We start from the raw sequence: 19907 nt of genomic DNA on the forward strand, positions 1-19907 counted from the left end.
TGCAGTGACATTTTATTAGTTTTCTGACGTACATCTCCACCTTTAAAACCTTTCAATCTCCACCCTCTGAATACTATTCTCCAATGCAGCAAACTGTAGTATTTTCTTTCAAACCACTGATAAAGCCTCAGGCTGTTGGCCTGTATTCAGCGCTCACTGAACGACTTCCCAGAAAATTATTATTGTGCAAAGAAGTTCCTCCTCATATCATCAGGTCTGAGATAAAATGTTAAAAAAAAAAAGAAAGTTATGCATACATATATTGTGGGTTTTGAATACAACTGTGGTATATCACACTTTAAATGAGATTACTAAAATCTTTTCTAAGTGAAGGAAGTGAGAGATCAAGACAAAACTGAAACAGAGGTTAAGCCATCCTATTTGCATCTGCTTTTATATTTAGTTCAAGAAGGACCGAGCTTTAAGACACCTGAGATCAGCCATCTGCCTGTGCTTTATATTACTTTCAAGTCAGCCTTTATTTAGTTGACTAGTTTTTCCTCATGTTTTCCTCATGTATGAGAGAGTGCACCTATGAAGGCCAGTGTTCTACTCATTGTTCTTTCTTGAGCTAAAGCTGCTAAACATACAGTGCTGTTGATTCATGAGCTGTGCAACTTTAATTATGCAGCATGCTACAAGTGATAGGTTTATGAACACCACACAAACCACAATTGTTAGTTGTATCCCACTGTTCTCTAGTGAACTTTAATTGCAATCAGAAATTGGAATTGGTTTCCACTGAGCTATTTTAACACAAGCTCTGGAAAATGTCAGGAAAAATCACGCAGTACCCAAGTCTGAAGTTGCTCCTTCAGCATACAACAGGAATTAGTCCATATCCGGTCTAGGGCAGATTGACAACAGCAAAAATCATAATTGAAATTATTCTGGCTACCTATAAAAAAACAAAAACAAATGGATTGGTTGTTTTTAAAAGTTTCATTTCAGAGGTGATTTTTTTTTTAATGATTCAAGTGTAAAGCAAATAAAGAGATGGTGACGGGCACAGGTTCATCCAGATGGTTGCAGACAGGGACAAACCTGGTGGCTTTGTGCACCTCAGGAGACCTGCACAGAAGCCATGGGGACCACAAGAGAGCCAGCAAGTATCAGACACTCATGTCACAGAAAGCAGATCAGGTTAGAGACCACTGGAGCTTCGGAGACAACAATCAGGTGAAGGCAACTGTTAATGGACAGGTTTACCTAGCGCTCACAGACCTTGTTGATTAAAGGTTTCGTTTCCAGGCATGTTGGTTTGATCTTAACAAAGGAGAGTCAAAACTGTGGTAAATGAAAGGGCTGCACATAACTTTTAACGCAAGACAAGAACAACGTAAAAAACGGGTAAAGTCAGATTCCAACTGATGTGAACATTTGGGTTTTAACATGCAGCAACTTTGGGTAATGGCTAGAAAAGTTCAGGGCAGTTTTATATAAACTACATCAGACCATCTTGTCTAGCACTGCCTTGATGGCACACTTCACAGTTGTTGACTGCTAAAAGAAAAAGTCCCAGCAGAAAGCATTAGCATACAGAGGGGTGTGCAGCTGGGACATGAGAAGGCTAGAAAGCAAGAGAGTTTTATGTGCTCATCCTGGCTCCATGGCCAGTGGGCAGGAACAATGGCATGTGCTTTAGTGCCAGTTCAGCTCTGTCTCCTCACATAAAAACTAAAGCAACCAGCCTGCAGGGCAAGACCTTGGCCTGATACAACAACAACAAAAATTCGGACTGTTACTCAGCTTCCAGTCTCTGGGCTTGCAGTAGAGGAGACAAAGTGAGATTACCTACAGCTTCCAAAAATCATGCATTCAAGCTGCGTATTTTGGCTGTGATAAAACAAACGCATTTTTAAAATGATCAGTTTAAAAACAAACGGCAGAAAGCAATTTATTTTATTCAATACTGACTGAAATAACAATGATCGAGCTAAACTTACTGGCGCTGACCTGATTTTGTGAAAAACAGAAGCAAGAGGCGCATTGTGTGAAAGGTTTGGATTAAACTCAAGAGAAATGGCTGCGAACAATAGTGCCTGGGTTTGGTTTGTAACATGAAAAGGACGACTCCAGATTTTTCTTTGGCTTTTAGGTCAAATGTCATGTTTGCTGTGAGACCCTGTGATTGATTGATTTATTCCCCCTCTTTAGAAACCTGTTCAGTCACATTCCTCAACGTTTTAAATTCCAGCATTTGAAATCAATAGGACCTTAGCTGAGATAAGCTGCCTTTTCACTCAAAAATGAAGTGAAGTGTAAGAACACAAGTTAATGGAAGCAATAAGCATGTCTCCAGTTGGCATATTTCATAATGGAATCCCTTATATTGCAAAATAAATCTATTACTTATATATTCCTCCTTCCTACATGCATACAGTACTTACTGTACTTTATTTAGCAAGTTTTATTTTTATTTAGTTTTTTTTTTTTGGTCATTAAAGACCATAAACCCCCAAATTACTGCACCAAATAGTGAGTGAGCAGCCACAGGCAGTAGCAATGTTTGTATTGCTAGAGTCACTAGAGTCCAACTTCTATAAAGAAGAAGGAAAAAATAAAATAGCAAACCACCATGTAAACTTATAACCCTTAAAAGCATCTTTGCAGACCATTCTTTTCCTATTATGCAAGTTGTGTTCACGTGGACAGATGAGCAGGTAACACATGTATGAGCTCATGACATTGTGCTACATTCTTTGAATCACAGACGCATCACAGTACAGCCATAAAAGTTCGAACGAGCCAGCTGATGAAATGAATAGCTGCGAGGAGGTGAGCTACAAGAACGCCCAGTAAGCATTATTGTCTTCTTTCAAGGCCTCCTTTGTAACCTTCCAATTTACGGTCCAACCAGCCTCATTTCCCAGCTGAAACAGCCAAAGCACACACACAAAGTTTTTGCTGTGACATTTACTTACAGTTCCCAGTATGGGTGATCCGTGAGTGTGTACTCATGGTGCATGTGGGGAACATAAGGAGGATTGTCTTATGTAACAACTACCACCCAAAAGGGAACTTTTACAATGTGGGCAGAACACATAGTTCTTATAACAAGAAGGTCCACAAGCTATATCCTGACTTCCTTCTTTGTAAGGCACTCAGAATCCCTAACAGCAAAATTTGACAGAAACTGGAGCTCACAGTGAAGAAATATTTTTTTTTGTACAAAAGCTCTATTAAACTGATTTCCACTTCTGTCATTTTATTCTAGTAGAACAACTTTGTATGAAAGTGCTCTAAATAATCCTCATTCATCTTTTACTGGGCATTGGTGAAGCCCCTCAGTTTACCCACTATCCGAAACAAGCAATTTTAGCACCTCTCATTTTAAGAACACATTACACAAAAGCCAAATTCCTTCTGATTGCCCCTTGAAAACAGAAGGTACGAGCATCAGGCGGGTGAGATTGCAAGTTGCATTTGCTAAACATCAGTAAATCCTCACTTTTTAACTTCGTAAAGTTAAAGCCTGAATCGGAGCATTCAGAGCAGTCTGAAGCCTGACACTCTGTCTCTTTCAGCTTATATAGAGTGAAAAGAAAATTATCTCATCTTATATCTGTTGAACTACTGCTCATTTTGAGCCTTCTATTAGGTTTTCTTCCTAGCAAAATATTTGCACTGCAAAACACAGCCTCACCCTCAGAGTTGCTCAAGGACTGGAGCTGTGAATTGGGATTCATTAGAAGCAGAGGGTAACTTAAAACCCATACAGTGCTCACTCTACAGGTGATTTAGGAAAGTAAACGGGTTGGACAAGAAAAAGTCTTGCATGTGTTCTCCTTCTGGGTTAGTACCAAAGCAAATGAACAAACACGTCTTTTGGCATCATAAGCAGATGCAAATAAAACACCACAGCACCCTGAAGCAAATTAACTGCACTCATATAATGACATATAAAAGTCCAAGTTAACAGCACAATTAAAAAAAAAAAAAAAAATTCATGTAAAAATCGTAAAAGTCGGTAGATTAAAATTCAACACCATCGGCACACAACCCAATTTAAAAAAAACATGTTCAAAAACTTTGTATGTTTTGCTGATTTTGTAACAACTGGATGATTAACAATATCAACACTCTAATGGAATATAATAGAAAATCCCCAACTGATCACTTGGTTGCAGAGGTATCTCTTGAGTACTAATCAGGTTATATAATAATAATCTTTCTATGCCATCCTTCAGAAGGACAGAATGAGATGGTGACAATATATGCAGTAAAGGGCCTTGAGTACACACTCCAAAAATAAAATAAAGAAAACCTTTTGTGGATCTCGGGTAGTTTTACAGAATATACAACTAAGAGAAAGATGCCAATTGTCTAACAGAAAGTCAAACAAGTTCTAACAGTTTTTAACCTGGAATAAATGCTGAACCACCAGACTCAGACAACATCTCTGTGCTAAAGTTAGCATCTAAATAGGAAGAAAATACATATCTGGTAAGCTATCATTACAGATAATCAACCTGGAAATATGCAGTTTCATGCAAACGGTGTCAAGAACACATGCACACACACGCTCCCCTCCCCTCAATGCTGATGTCAACAGTCTGAGCTAGCTTATTGTGGGCACAGTAAGATCCCTGTTGCTGACCACACGTGAAGGGGCAGCATGACACATGCAGAACACTTTCTGTTGTGCTTCTCTGAGCACTGCAGCATACAGATGTACTGCCAAGCAGCTTTAAAATACCCTATAAAAACGGACAACAATTCAACCACAAACACACAAAGAAATAAAATAAAAGCATAGACTCTGATCCATAAAAGAACAACAAAAAAAACATCAGACTTGGTCATTTGAAGCAGGACAAACGGAGTTATTAAAAGCATCAGGTCAATGATCATGACACACCTACCCATAGAAACTTGTTACCAGCAATCTAATACAGAGCCCCCTTTTCATAGCCTAAAAATCACAGCTGCCTTGGAGACCATCGGATTACTGCAAGGATCACATTCCCCATTTCTCTGCTCCTACCAAGACGTGTGAGAGTTGGCACAAAGGAGTGAGAAGCTGGACGCTAAAAAGGGTTTGCATTACTAATGAAGTTTGTACGTGTAGCAGCATTGTCATTAGTTTGTGGGAAAGTGGAAAAAGGGCCCATTAATATAGGCAAGCAGACACTTGACTTGCAAGGGCCTTACTGGAATATATAGCTTTCCTGCTGTATAATATGTTGGGTCTTTACAAAAGAATATAAAATGTGCTTAAAATGACTGATTTAGGAATTTATAAATAATAATTCATAATCAAATCAAATCTTATTTGTGCAATACCTATGAAGTACCAGGTTTGCAATCCAAGAATAACAGCTCTTGTTTGCTTGCACCAATCAATAATTTTTTTTAAAATATGCAGCTCTTTTTCAAAGTATGCAACCCTATGAAGGAGCTACAGTAGACTATGTGCTGGAGTGCAAGTTTTACTTATTCATGAAGACTTTATATAAGACGAATGCCTGGTATGATCCATAAAACATGACTACTAAAATTCAATGCTATAAGGAAACGAGGACAAAAGAAACATGCTTCCTTTAACACTATAGTCATCTGGAACTTGGGTGTGAATCAAATAACCATTACAGTAACGTAACCAGAACCATTGCTGGATCTTGGAACACAAATATTAGGCGATTATTTCCTGGAAACTTACTATGCACTTTAAGTAACGTAAAATTTTCTTGTACAGCTTGAGAGTTTTAAATTTCCACCTCTACCCCAAGGGAGGCCTACAACACTGGAGAGATCATGTCTCTCGGCTGTCTTGGGAACACCTCAGTATCCCCCAGGAAAAGCTAAAAGCTGTGCTATACCTACAACCTGAGCACTTATAAGTCAAAGAAAACGTCCATCAAATGTGTCTTTATTTATTTATTTGTTTTTGAGGTTATTTAGTCTCCTAAAGAGCAAACTAATCTACATTCTCCTCTTATGTCTCAAATAAAGGGAGACTGACATATTTATCACAAAGAAACTACCAGAAGGGCAGAGAAAGCTGGACAGCTACCTGCTTCTGAGTCACCAATCTGGATAAAGGTGGCACTTTAGCCAGACTGCTAATCCCATTCCACAAACCCTGCGTACTGTTACCTGCTGCATGCCTCCAAGATTAAACAAATTCATGAGTTGTATTAATCTACCAGACCTCTGTGCGCACATACTTTGGAGAACAACTATTATTTTTAGGAGGGGAACTTATTTACCAGAATGTAATAACAGATCTCCAATATGTCTCTGTTAAATCTATGTTAAGTATATAGAAGTTCGGTGATTTTACAATGATTTTACATTAAGCTAGCTCTTGCGAGTATGGGATTTATTGTTTTATTTTTATCTGTACAATATACAAAGAGAGATTGAAGTTTTATATTTGTGGTAACTTATAAATTATTGGACAAACAATGGTAGCATTTCCTTGATTTAGCTGCTTTTTTGTTTCATATGATAACAACATGCATGTCATCCAGAGTTTTTATGAGCTGGTCAGACTGACTGGTCGATTTCAGGATAGCAGTTTATGCTCTTATGGCATCAACTGCTATCTGGCATTGGAAAATAAACCGTCATGAAATATAGTTTAAATCAAGGGGAGATACACTGAATTTTTTTAGCATTAAAAAGTTTAGAGATAAAGAGTTTAGTTGGCTACCTCCAGCTTGCCTTGGTGGTCACTGATGTTGCCTGACGAGTAGCCCGACTTTATTGGTTTTTAGGTTAGCTAGCTATGCCGCTAGTCAACAGCTGGCTACCAAACCTAACATAATTTAAGTCATTTAATAAATAAAGCTTATCAGTAAGTTGGGTACAAACAAAACAATTTCAGAGCTGTTCTTGGGATAAGAAAGTCCAGAAGACGCCACAGATTGTAACACGTTGTTAATGTTAGCTGTGTAGCAGTGGCATTGATGACTGACGGATATTATGCGGCAGAAGACACCAAGCAAAGCTACGTGGGGACGAGCATCACAAAGCCTGCTCCACCTATTGTTAGGACTGTGTTTTGCCTGACATGTTGATTATAGTGAGGATGTAGAATTGGATGTCGGTGAAAGCTTACCAGCACAGGAGAGCTACAATGAGGCACACCAACAAAACGCGCAGTCTCTTCATTATCTTCCCGCGGGGACCAACATCCTCGCTCCTTGGGGTTTTTTCTTCTAATGGATCACGGCTACACAACACACCGAAGAGAATCTTTAAGTACCTCTGTTAATTTAAACATGAAAAACAGCAAAACCCACACTTGAGGGGGTGCTATTTTTCATTATGCGGACCAGCTGTCCGCCTCTTTTTAGGCTCCTGTGGCCACTGCTGTTGACGAGTAGCTGGATCTCGCTATGTTCAACCCCCGCTGAAAAATCTAACCAATCAAATAAGCGTTGAGAATTCATAGCCCAATGAAAAGGCGTGTAGCGACACTAGTTTAGTTTGAAAGCCCCACCCCCTTCGATTGAGGATGAGTTGGTAACTGTGGAGCAGGACGCGTCAGTCTTGATAAGCAAATCACTTAAGCATGCAGTATTTAAAGTTATTGCTCAACAGTTCAGTGTGAAATGTGTCGACGTGAATATATAGTCCTAACATTTTTTTTTTTATTGTAAATTAACTTATATTTATTCAAATATGAGATGTATGGATGAGGGTGAGTGAAAAAATTTGAACACTGTACTTCCTTCTTCACCACTGGAAAAACCCTTCAAGTAGTTATACCCATAAATATTTTTTAAATCCTGGAAAATGGTTATCGGTGTTTAATGAGAAATGGGCTAATTATTTTTTTCTGACGACATAATTTTTATATTTATTATATATCATATAATGGGACATTATATTAACTGTAATCTTAACAGTTTCTATTGTATTTTTAGGCTATAAAGAAGCCAGAGAACAAAAATATTTGGTTCGTTAAAAACACATTTTACACTTTTACATGCTATTAGTCACGTTCCTACTTTAGATTTTGTTTAAACTCTGCTTTTAACAAGTTAACACGTCGTCACTTACGCGTTTGTGGAAAACAAAAACAAATACAAGTCTTGGTTTATTTCATTTACCACATTAAACACATTTAAAGTAGGATGGTTTTCTACGTACGCTCATACCGCATGGAACAATAGGACTACAAATCCCAAAGTGCAATTCCATTGAGGCACTGGATAATTTGCCTGACTTTTTTTTAATTGTGTGTGGTTTATTTCACATACTTAATAAATACAAAAAAGTACATACACCAGATGCTTGGATCAACAGTGAAATAAAAATGGGTTTTTTTTAGCAAATTATAAAACACATTTTTAATTTTTTTTATTTCGGCGGGGTCCTAAGCTGTCGCCAGTCTTCAGAACATTTCAACTAGAAGTCAACTTCGGGCGAAGGATAGCTAACAGCGGCTGACTGACCAGCACTGTGGCCGGCCTCTGTAATCACATTTCTGGGTCTTTGGGACTTTTAGTGTCATGGCTTTGACCATGAAGATGGTCCGGGCATTTTTGTGTGTCCTGTCCGTGTTTGTCTCACTGGTCTCGGAGAGGTTAGTGGTGCTGGCTGCCTTCTCTCAGTCTGTTGATAGCGACTTCACGTTCACTCTGCCCGCCGGTCGAAAGGAGTGCTTCTACCAGACCATGAAGAAGGATGCCTCACTGGAGATTGAATATCAGGTCATAAAGCCTCATAAAATTGGGTTGTTGTTTTGGGGTTTGTATGGGGTTAGCTGGTCAACCCAAAATTTCACACTGCTGTCTGCCAAATCAAATCAGCGTTGACATATTACACTTGTCAAACCTGTTGATTAGATCTTTAGTTGTGGTACTTATTCCAATAATGGAATGTAATTAAGGCAATTTAGCCAGGTACACGTTTAAGGTATTTATACTTTCTATATATAACTAATGTTCTACTTTTATTTCGAAGTGTTTTACTGGTAGCTATTTGCTTTACAGCTTTCATTTGACTAATGATTATTTTATCAGTTAAGCTACCGAGCAGTCCATACAAGTAAAGGCGTAGAGATATAAAAATGATCATTTTACTGGGTGCCAGAAATTCTGAAGGTATTTCTCAGTATTGTACTCGCAATGTTCAGAAAATAGTTGAATTTGAATTTTAAAAAGAGCTCAAATGGAGTCCACTTCAACCAGATACAACAGTAAAACTTAACTGTTACATTAAAATTTGAGTGATGCTTTTAAAACTTTAAGTATATTGTAATGATTTTGATAGTAGCTATTTTGACTTGTAACGGAGTACACTTAAAGTGTTGCATTTCTACTTTTACTTCAGTACAGGATGTGAATACTTTCTTTAGTTACATCATTCAAACCACATGCAGCCTACACTTGTTTACGACTGTTTTAAATCCAGAGCAAAAGAAGCAACAAGTACATTGGTTCACACCTTGATTTTCATATTGTTGGGAACCTGTTTTGCAGGTCAGTGTGCAGGTTACGCAGAGAATCGGAATCTATTCTTCCCGTGTAACGTCACAGAGTTTTAGTTTGTTATTTAGCTGCATAAATGTCAGACGCCTTACAAAAAAGCCAACATTCCTGACATTTCATGTGTTAAAACAAACATTAGTAAGCCACACCAAATGTGAATTTCTCAGGGGTTGAGGCTGAATGCTTCTTTGGCTTATTTTGTTTTTGTTCTTATTTATTACCCCTTTTTATATTGAGTAAGTTCCAATATCTTCATTATGCAAAATACCTGGACTGCTGAGAAAAAAAACTGCTGTTTTTCTCAGCCCCATTCACCTCTCATTTATTTCTATTCTCCACCATCCACAGGTGTTAGATGGTGCAGGCCTTGATGTAGACTTCACTGTCTTCTCTCCTTTGGGCCAACTGCTGTTCAGTGACTACCACAAGTCTGATGGTGTCCACACGTAAGTAACTCCGATCTTCTATTTAAAAACTGACATTAATAACTCAGGTGTTTGGGCAAGATCTTACTGCTTGTGCTTTCTTCCAGCATAGACACTGAGGAGGGAGACTACATGTTCTGCTTTGACAACACGTTCAGCTCAGTCTCTGAGAAGCTCATCTTCTTCGAGTTGATCCTGGACAACATGGATACAGATGAAGACCCAGATGACTGGAAGGAGTACGTCCACGGAACAGACATCCTGGACATGAAGCTGGAAGACATTATGGTGAGAGTTGGTCTTGTTTGAATAAATTTAACACATTCCAAACCTGTCATTTTAATAGATTTGAATGTGTGAGCTTTAAACCTTAATAGCACTGATAGATGGTAGGTGGTTAAATTTGATTCAGAGTATGTTGGTTTTATACCCACTTGCATTTTTAGACTTTGTCCCTCTGTTGCTTGAGATATTTCAGAGGATCATTCAGGCACACAGGATGACACGGGGGTGCAAAGTGACCGAACACACTGCCAACAAAATAGCACATAATCCATCACATGCAAAGTTACACGAAGTGTGTCACAAGAAAGGACAATGTCATGAACTCTCACCTACTGGCTGAGGGCGGCCAATTGTTTCAGCTTGCACCACCCATTTGTTAGAAATAGCCTAAATTTGTGTCATAAGTCACATAGCCTTGTCATCTTGATAAGAGGTAGGAAATTTGTCCCCCAGCTGTTGAGGAAGTAGTTTTTTCAAGGAGGAAGGAACACCATTTCAGACTCTTACTCTGATTACCTGCTTTGTTTTTGTTTAACTTTGGTCAAGTAAAATTTACATAAAGAGCACAGTGGATCTATTAGCTTTCTTCTCAGATTCCCTCAGTATGACCTGCTTTTCTCCTCTCCTTCAGGACACCATCAACAATGTGAAGGCTCGGCTGGGTAAAAGCTCTCAGATCCAGACGCTTCTGCGAGCGTTCGAGGCTCGTGACCGAAACATCCAGGAGAGCAACTTTGAAAGGGTGAACTTTTGGTCAGTGGTCAATCTCATTGCTATGGTTCTGGTCTCGGGGGTTCAGGTCTACCTAGTCCGCTCACTGTTTGAAGATAAACGGAAAATTCGAACATAACACAACCTGAAATGGAGTGAAACAGAGAGACTGACAGTTGACAGTTGCCCACAAAAACCTTATGGATTTTTTTCAGCTGATTTCCCCTTTTGTGACTTTTAATCAAGGATGTCATATATATGTGCACACTTACACACACACAATGATAAAGAGCCAATTTACCACAGTTGTTGCTGTGGTCTTTTAGGCCGTTGCAGCTTGAAGGAAATCCCAGGTTTGGAAAAACTTATGACTCTCAACTTTACATACAACCTAGCTCTGTCTTTCTTGAAAAAACATGCATCTTGTTTGATAGTTCCCCCCAACTGCTGTAGTTCATCAGTGAAAGAAGCACATTTACAGTGCTACTAGTTTTCTAATGGAGCCAGGCCAAATGCAAAAATGTCTTCTTTTTTTCTCCTTTTTTTATAAAAATTTTATTTCAACATGGGTTAAGCTAAACTAGATGAAGGAATGGTCTGGGGCCTGTTATTTCTGTCAGATAGGAGTGAGAGGTGCTGCCAATCTGTTACTGTGTCTTCCCCTTAAAATAAGATGCCTTATTCATTTGGATTTCGCTCCCAGCCTTTTGCCTATTGGTGAGGCCTTTGAATACTCTTCTTATTGCCACAAACATTTGTTGTTACAATTCAGCCACATGTTCCTCTTCATGCCAATACTGAAAATACAGGGCTGCACTGCAATGCTGCTCTTTGACACCCAAAAGACTGCAAGAGAAGGAAACGGCCATCTCCAAATCTCTTTATAACTACTGCCCTACTCTTCTCTGCCGTGATTTGTGGACTTGTGGCTTGAATGGCTGCCAGCCAGCCAGCGCCGCCGCTGTGAAGCCTGTCTGCTGCTGCTGGGTGTCTGCTTACAGCCACCTACTGTGTGAAGATGTTGAGCCTGCCCGTCTCTCCTGTGACAGAAGTCTATTTCTATCTGAGTGACATCTGGAAGGTCATTGCCACTACTTCAATGCACTGGTTGGTTTAATATGCACAAGCCATCCTCTGCCTTGTGTTTTTTTTTTTTTTTTTTTTTTTTTTCTTCAACATACTTTTCCAGGTCCTTGCACTGTCTCAGATGAACCACATTTTGGCAAACACAAATGGGTCCACAGCCTACACGGGTGGAATAACACCAGTTTGTTACCTGTTACTTGTATTGTATTAATCTGCTACTGCGGTTGTAGTTTGTATTGATGTTTATTCATCTCCAATGTGGAACCCTGGCTGCTCACTGCCTTGGCTCGATGCTTCATGTTGCAGTCTTCTGATTTTTGCCAAGTGCTGTAAGGTGAAGATCATACAGTGAGTTTATGCCTTTGTGATTTACACTATCTTTTGTTAGAAGTGAATAAAACCAAACTGAGTAGACCAATTGGTTTACAGTTATGACATTTTGCCACACGGTATGTGCATATGTCAAACACAAATTCTTTGGATGCCTATAATAATATTGGATGTCTGGTTGTGAGAAATGGTCATCATCTGCCTCAGTTTCAGTGCTTTTCCCTATTCTCATGTATGGTTGCTGTCACTGGTATTTACGTACTGTATGTCTGGATTCTAATAAGTGACGTATTGGTAATAAAAATATTTTTTGATCAATTTTTAACATGCTTTCAGAATTCTACAGAAACAAAAGAACAACATTTTTTTAAGCATTTCTATGTTACCGAGTAATAAAAGTTTGTGTCTACAGCTTCATTGTCTTTGAGAAATGTTTTCTTCCATAAAGCAGCAGTGGCAGAAGAGGGAAAGTGGCGTCATATTTATTTAGCTAATGTCCTGCAGTTGTAAATGTCTGCAAATTAAACAGCTTTACCTTTTTTCTGACCTCTGCATTCTGTTGTGTGATATTTCATCCCAAAGAGTGATACTGTGATTCAAATGTGGATTAAAAACAGAAATTATCTTTGTAATCGATGCAAAGCCATCATATTCAATGCTCAAAGTGAGAATTTTTAATTTTTTTGGTTAACATATGCTAATGACAGTAACATCTTTCAAAAAAGGTGAGACAAGGGCAACATCAGGTGAAATGTTCCCACAGCTAATTAGGTTTATTAGCAATAGGGATGGGTATTTCTTTTTTTTAAAAAGAAAAAAAAAAAGAGTATCCCCTAGAGCAGCGGTCCCCAACCTTTTTTGCGCCACGGACCGGTTTATGCCCGACAATATTTTCACGGACCGGCCTTTAAGGTGTCGCGGATAAATACAACAAAATAAAACTAGTACCGGTACCGAAAAAAAGAAGATTTATTCATAACACACGTGAAAAGACCCAGGAAAACCGAGTTAACGATAAAAACGATAACAAAATAACGCTGAAAACCGATAAAAACCCTGAAAACCATACATTTCACACCTGAGCCTCAACTCTCGCGGCCCGGTACCAAACGACTCACGGACCGGTACCGGTCCGAGGCCCGGTGGTTGGGGACCGCTGCCCTAGAGAAGTGTTGAGTGTTTCAATAGGCTTAGGAATACTTTGCAAACTACAGCATGCAACCATGCAAGGTGTGCTGCCTCTCTTGGCCCAGGACATTTCAGCAAAAGGGATTTAAAAACGCAAGACTTCCTGGCTAAATGATAACTGAGCTGTTGTCAAATCATTCAAAATTTTATTTGATCTTTTTCTTGGATGGTGTATTCTCCAGGCTAAAAAATACCATCTGGCTTGATCTCACTGTACTGTTAAAAATACCAGCATCTGTGACAGTATATAGGGGCGGTCATGCATACTGCAAGGCCAACTTGTGCATCTGCTAAACAGATTTTGGTATACAACAAATGCTGCCATCTAGATGATGTCTGTTTCAGAGAATGCTTCCTTGGGTCAGTAAGACAATGCAAACCATGTTCTGGCTGTATTATAGTAGCTACATGGCAACCAGCAGTCCAGACCAGTCACCCAAAAAAGAAAAATACAAATTTACAACAAGTTAAAATGCAACAAATCAACTTAATATTTATTTATATATATATTTAAAAAAAAAACAATTTAAAATTCTCACTTGGAGCATTTGATATGTTGTAAATATCATCTTTTTCCAAAGCATCCAAACCTTTTTTTTGAAACAGCTTTATGAATAGACCTTCTTTTACAATCATTTCCATATGTTTCTGCATACAGTAACAAGCCTGGTTTTACTGTATATGAGTGGGGTGTATAAACCAGTTATAAAGATGCCTGTAAAATACCTAGGGTATCTGTAAGCATAATTTACCCTGTTGTGAAGCTGCTTGCTTTTCTGACATGTCCTTCGTGGTGCGGTGGTGCAGAGATGTGATGATCAGACATTCTTGTAGCGTAGTAACACAGGCCCTTCCAAAGTACAGTGGATGCAACATGGTGGGAAGAAGCAGAATGGAAATGTTAATGCAACTTACTTGCTTTAGTCAACACACAAAATATCATGTTTCATGATACTTACGGGCCTATCACACCCTGTATGCAAGACCCTGTACTCCTGGGAACACCATTATGAAATGATTTCCTCTGTAAAGTCAAATATAGAACAGATGTGGCAAAGATTAAATCATAAAGTAATAATACAAGAACAGCTACAGTCATTAGAAAAAGATGACATGAATTTATTGGAAAGTGGAAGAGTAGAGAATGTAGAAACCTTGTTAGGAATTAGGTGTTCTTTTCCAGGGTTTCTTTGTGTTGGCAGAATTTACCGTGTTGGTCGGCGTTTGTGGCTCCTTGACCCCGAGCTGGAGCTGACATGACTGCTGGCTGCCTGAGCTGTTGTCAGGGAGACATGAGGCTGTGGTCTACATTTTGAGAAGCTGTTATTATCACGATACAGACGAGCGTATTGATTAATATCACAATCAACAAGACAAACAATTTTAAAATTGTTTGTCTTTTCATTAGATAGTCTTTTCAGTAGATAGCACAATAATTGTCATTATTGTGCTACCTACTGTACAATATAAAGCGCCTTGAGGCGACTTTTGTTGTGATTTGGCGCTATATAAATAAAATTGAATTGAATTGAATTGAATAAAATTGACATCAACTATTTCCACTCTAAGAATATTTTCCTAGAACTTTAAAATGCCTGATTACCTTTTTGAAGCCACTTCGGTCTGTGGGTTTGGTCTTATAACTTCAGCACAGAATGGGCTACGTATGTTCAGCACAGGCAACTTGCAAAAGAAAAGATTTACTGTCATAAAGTGGACGGTCAGCGCCAATGTGCTTTTCAAACAAAGCATGGCTATTCAAAGGTACCAAAGTTGACTTTTGAATCCTGACATATAAAAAAAATCAAAATCAAGGGGCATACCCGTTCAGACTGGTGAATGCAGATGAAATTCACACACACACACACACACACACACACACACACACACACACACACACACACACACACATATATATATACATATATATACACACACACATATATATATATACAGGTCTAAAATATAAGAGCATAGGCCTGTGGCATGCTAACCACAGAATATTGTATCAGATCGTAAGATTCCCTGCAAAGACGCAGTCACATTCATGAAGAGAGCAAGAGAAAGAAACCCAGATTTCATATACGAACATTTATCATACTGTATATAATAGGCAATTCTAATGATGTTAGTACCAGTACACGTGGGAGTAGAAGGAAACATTTAGTATGCAGACTTTCATGATGCCAATCTGGTATAAACAATTTTGTTAAAGAACTGAGTCAGGATATGTGGGGAAAGGTGGAAGAGGAGTTCTTATTTCCCAGAAATAAGTAGAAAGAGTAATCCCCGGTTGTGGGATGAGCTAAGTCTCCACATTACTAGCTCGCTCCCAAATATGTTCAGTGTCCATATCCAAATATCCAAGTAATAACTAGAAACATGGAAGCTCAGAGACAACCACTGAAGCAAATACTCGCTTCAGAGGTTGATTAAATACCTGAGAGCAGAGTTAAATAAACTGTATTTATTCTTTACACCTTGCTTAATTATAATATGTATTCTTTTTTTCTTCATTTAGGTGGAGCTATCATATTATTATTATTATTATTATCATTATCATTATTACATATTATATCGTACAAAATATATAATAAGATGTTAATAGTCTTGGACTGTATTAATGACATGTAAAAATGTCAAGAAGAGCCTGACCAGCAGACAGTAGAGGGCAGCAGCACGCTAGTGTAGCTACCTCAGAGAGCGCCAGAAGAAGAAGAACAGGGGGCGCTGCAGCTAAATCGCTTTACTTCCGGGATACTGTCAGGATGAGATTGTAGCGTCGGCGCTGAATAAAATCACATTCCAGGTAGGTGTAAAACACCTAAGAAATATTTTTGTAGGTATTTCAGTCAACTCTCAGCACATTATTGTTTTTACGCTCGTGCGTACCGGAGATGCGCGGGCTTATTGTCCCTTTTTAAACCGGAAGAAGCAGTAGTTTTATAATAGACAGACTCAGAGATTATATCCATTCACTTGACAGCAAAGAAAACGCTTTAAATGTTGTTCAGATCCAACATTTGTTTGGCTAACAGAGCTGTGGGTGAACTACCTAAAAACAACATAATATTATATCAGCTTTAGAGCTTTTGAAGTCTTTTTATGAACCCAGAAAAGGACCCTGGTTGGCCTGCTACTTTAAGCCTTGTCTGTAAGGCTTAATATGTTTAGTAAAATAATGATAAATTCCCCTAGCCACTTTGAGTCAAGTCATGTCACAAAACAGTAGTAACTTTAACCAAAGGGTTTTCCAGTCGTGTAATATTCAGAAACATAATGTGTTTATAATGGGACATTACTGGGTAAGCAGTGCAAAAGACTACGAGGAAACCACAAATAATGAAAACCACATAACGAAGATTGCAGGTACGACAGATCATTTAAGTAGTGGATGAAACACCCCTACTGGTCTCAACCTCCCCACCGTCTGTGTTTTGCGTGTTGAAATCAGGGTGATGGGGCCAGATGGTGCCCCAGGTCCAGCTGTGCCATGGCGTAAGGTGCTGTGGGAACGCCAGCCTTTTCCAGATAACTACGTAGACCAGCGGTTCTTGGAGGAGTTACGCAGGAACGAGGGCATCCGGCAGTACCGCTACTGGGCTGTAGTGAAGGAAGCCGGATTTGTAGGACAGCAGCTGTCTTGTGTGGCCATTTTTATCACCCTCTGGCTCTACATGGAGCAGGTACTGCTTTGGGGTTTTTTTCCACCCAATCTTTGAAGGACAAAGTGTCTTTACCAAATGGAGCGGGTTATTAAAGAGCTCTGCTTTCTTCACAGGGTCTGCTGCCGCCTGAGACGTTGCTGTGGTCCAGCCTCATCTGTGCCCTACTGGGTTATGGACTTCATCAAGCCTTGACATCTCGCGTTGAATCATGTGGTGAACCCCGCACTCATCTGGCTGATTTACAGAGTGCAGCCATTTTCCTTTCCTTCACCTTTGGCTTCTCGCCAGTTCTTAAGACACTAACAGAGTCTGTGAGTACAGACACTGTGTACGCCATGTCTGCTTTGATGCTGCTGGCCCATTTGGTGTCGTTTCCTTACGCCCAGCCATCACCTCCTGGAAGCCTCTCTTTGAATGCAGCTCTGTTTGCCTCAGTGTGCTTAGCCTCTAGGTTACCCGGAGCTCTGCACACTTTCGCCATGCTAAGCTGCGCCCTGCTGGTGTTTGCTCTGTGGCCCTGCCTGCTGCAGACGCTGAGGGAGAACGCCCCTGTCCATTTTACTGGGGTGTGCATGGGAGTTTGCATTGGAGGAATAGTAGGTCTCGGGTCTCAGACGCTGGGTGGAGCTGTGCTCTTAACCCTGGCTTTAGCAAGTGTAACACTGCTCTGTCCTTTCCTGCTTGTCAGGCTGCAGAGGCACAAGGACAACATTCATGGACCCTGGGATGAGGCTGAGATTCGTGAGGACCTGAGCCGCTTCCTTCACTAATAAGCAGCCTAGCACAAGCAGCTCCTAAACAAACTGATATTAAAGGTGTAACTGAATTTTATATGAACCAATTCACTGTCATAGTGCTGGTTTCTTGGTGCTCTGTGCATGTAAAAGGACTAATTTTAACTGGTTTTTTTTTGTTTGTTTGTTTTGTTTTTTTATCACTGGTTCATGTATGATTGGAAAGCAATGTCAAACTATTACTCTCTTCCAGGTAGTATGAGGATGGTTTTTAATGTTCAAGCTGCTACGGTTTTGTAATTTACCTCAGAGTTTGTGCGAAAGGTCTCAACTAATAGTATGACTTGTTACAGGATGTTAATGGTTTTCAAATCTCTGTAAAGAAAATGAAATGGCATTGACCTGAATATAAACAAGGGCTGTAATTCCATTTTCCACAAATTATTTGTAAATATTAGAAGACTTTTAGGATTTCATTGTATATTTTGGTAATGAGAGTATTTCTTCAGTGTTATTTAATACAATACTACAAGAAGCTGTTTTTACCTGCTCCACACTACAAGCTAAATATAAGACATAGCCTCAGTTTTTAGAGTTACCATGACCCTTGTTCACAAGTCGTCAGCACAGCAGGTTGCTCCTAGTGTTTGATTTGGCAGATTTTTACACCAGGTGTCATTCTTGATTTAAAAGCCCTGGAAGGGATTTGTCTCCTTCCAGGGTTAAACTGGGTTGCGTTCACTTCAACTACTACATAGTGGAGCTACACACCCCATATAATGATAACTTCATGAATCTTGTAAAATATGGTACTTTTGGGGGGGTCATGTTTCAGTTGTTATCAAACTTTCTGTCCTTTACTATTAAGGTGTTTGTAATAAATAAAAAAAAACGACAACAACACACAAAGGGACAATATGTTGTAACATTGTCGCTGTGTTGTGAATTTAAATATGGCCCTAAATATGAAATGTGTCATCAGCACTGAGGTAAGAAAATGTAGACGTTTTCTACAATGAAAAAGATGAAGGTCTTTCATGTCGCCTTCCGTTCAAATCCCAGTCAGTGACGTCACATCCGATGAGCAACACCTGTTGACAAGGTGTTTTCGGTCGACAGAGAGCAGCATGACGGGAGTTTGCCTCCCTAATTTAGTCAAATTTCCATTTGAAAACAACTTTATCCTGATGACCTCCCAGTTTGCTCAGCACACAGTGTGAAACAGACCGGAGTTTCTCTGTTTATTTTTAATTTTTGTCTCAGATTAAAGAACAACTACATGGCGAAACATTGTCTCCTCTTGCTTCTTGCTTTAAGTGCAACATATAAAAAACAAAAATTTGCTCTCAAAACTACACCAGAACTACTGCTATATGCTGTTTAGGAGCCTCTGTGTTAGCAGCTAATGACCAAATAAGTGAGCTATGACGGTATCAGCGGGCACTAGTGCAGCCGACCTGGCAACAATGCGCAGTGGTCGCTAGGTGTCATACCTTCACTTCTCCTTTCTTCGTCCTGGTGGGACGTTTGACAGCGGGCTTTGCAGCTGGTTTTGACTGCAGTGTTGGCCCCATAAGTCTGAACAGCACAGCAGGTAAGATGTTCAGCCAAGTTGCCTGTAGCTGTGCGGCCTCCTTCGAAGAACCACAGCAGAGAGTGTGCCGTGGTAACAACACGTCACAGGTTAAAATGTTTTTGTTTAGTTTTTTTTTTCCTTTGTCTCCCAGTCGGAGTTTATTTACACACCAGTAAGAAAGCATACACTTCACACACACACACACACACACACACACACACACACACATATATATAAACTGGTATTATGAACATTATCTTCAAATTGGCTTTGAAGACCATAGCTTTAACTTTACAACTAAAATTATTTAACCACCTTACTGGAGACCACTGCAGCCCCATAAGGTAATTTCTAAGGTTTTGAGTTAGCGGATATTAACACCATGTAGGCCACTGAACCCACAGGAATCTGCTTACACTAATGCTGATCAAGTCAGCGATAGCTAGCTTCCAAATAAT

General features: G+C 39.4%; 3 protein-coding genes across 6 annotated transcripts in view; 2 read left to right on the plus strand and 1 right to left on the minus strand.

Annotated features, from left to right (window-relative positions):
* The window catches only part of suco (SUN domain containing ossification factor), a 44533-nt gene extending 37186 nt beyond the window's left edge, over positions 1–7347 (minus strand). For 3 of the 4 annotated variants that reach the window (XM_031753760.2, XM_031753759.2, XM_031753758.2), the window contains exon 1: positions 7067–7347. In XM_031753760.2, the coding sequence (XP_031609620.1) occupies positions 7067–7119 (53 nt within the window). In that variant the 5' untranslated portion in view covers positions 7120–7347. The remainder of the gene's footprint in view (positions 1–7066) is intronic. The other variant, XM_031753761.2, reaches the window with a different exon arrangement.
* A 981-nt stretch (positions 7348–8328) lies between these two features.
* tmed5 (transmembrane p24 trafficking protein 5) lies at positions 8329–12822 on the plus strand. The gene is made up of 4 exons (XM_031753893.2): positions 8329–8666; positions 9795–9892; positions 9979–10159; positions 10788–12822. Exons 1-4 carry the CDS (start codon positions 8466–8468, stop codon positions 11004–11006), a joined length of 699 nt encoding a protein of 232 aa, XP_031609753.1. The 5' UTR covers positions 8329–8465; the 3' UTR covers positions 11007–12822.
* A 3351-nt stretch (positions 12823–16173) lies between these two features.
* Positions 16174–18303, plus strand: pigc (phosphatidylinositol glycan anchor biosynthesis, class C). Its single transcript, XM_031753927.2, has 3 exons — positions 16174–16280; positions 16926–17157; positions 17253–18303. Exons 2-3 carry the CDS (start codon positions 16930–16932, stop codon positions 17907–17909), a joined length of 885 nt encoding a protein of 294 aa, XP_031609787.1. The 5' UTR covers positions 16174–16280; positions 16926–16929; the 3' UTR covers positions 17910–18303.
* The last annotated feature ends 1604 nt before the right edge of the window (positions 18304–19907 follow it).

The sequence above is a fragment of the Oreochromis aureus genome, linkage group 23 (assembly GCF_013358895.1).
Source record: "Oreochromis aureus strain Israel breed Guangdong linkage group 23, ZZ_aureus, whole genome shotgun sequence".
NCBI lineage: Eukaryota > Metazoa > Chordata > Actinopteri > Cichliformes > Cichlidae > Oreochromis > Oreochromis aureus.

Coding starts and splice junctions, on each gene's coding strand:
- tmed5 (XM_031753893.2), top strand. CDS start 8,466: ATGGCTTTGACCATGAAGATGGTCCGGGCATTTTTGTGTGTCCTGTCC. Junction 9,893..9,978: donor AAGTCTGATGGTGTCCACAC/GTAAGTAACTCC, acceptor GCTTTCTTCCAG/CATAGACACTGAGGAGGGAG. Junction 10,160..10,787: donor TGAAGCTGGAAGACATTATG/GTGAGAGTTGGT, acceptor CCTCTCCTTCAG/GACACCATCAACAATGTGAA.
- pigc (XM_031753927.2), top strand. CDS start 16,930: ATGGGGCCAGATGGTGCCCCAGGTCCAGCTGTGCCATGGCGTAAGGTG. Junction 17,158..17,252: donor TCTGGCTCTACATGGAGCAG/GTACTGCTTTGG, acceptor CTTTCTTCACAG/GGTCTGCTGCCGCCTGAGAC.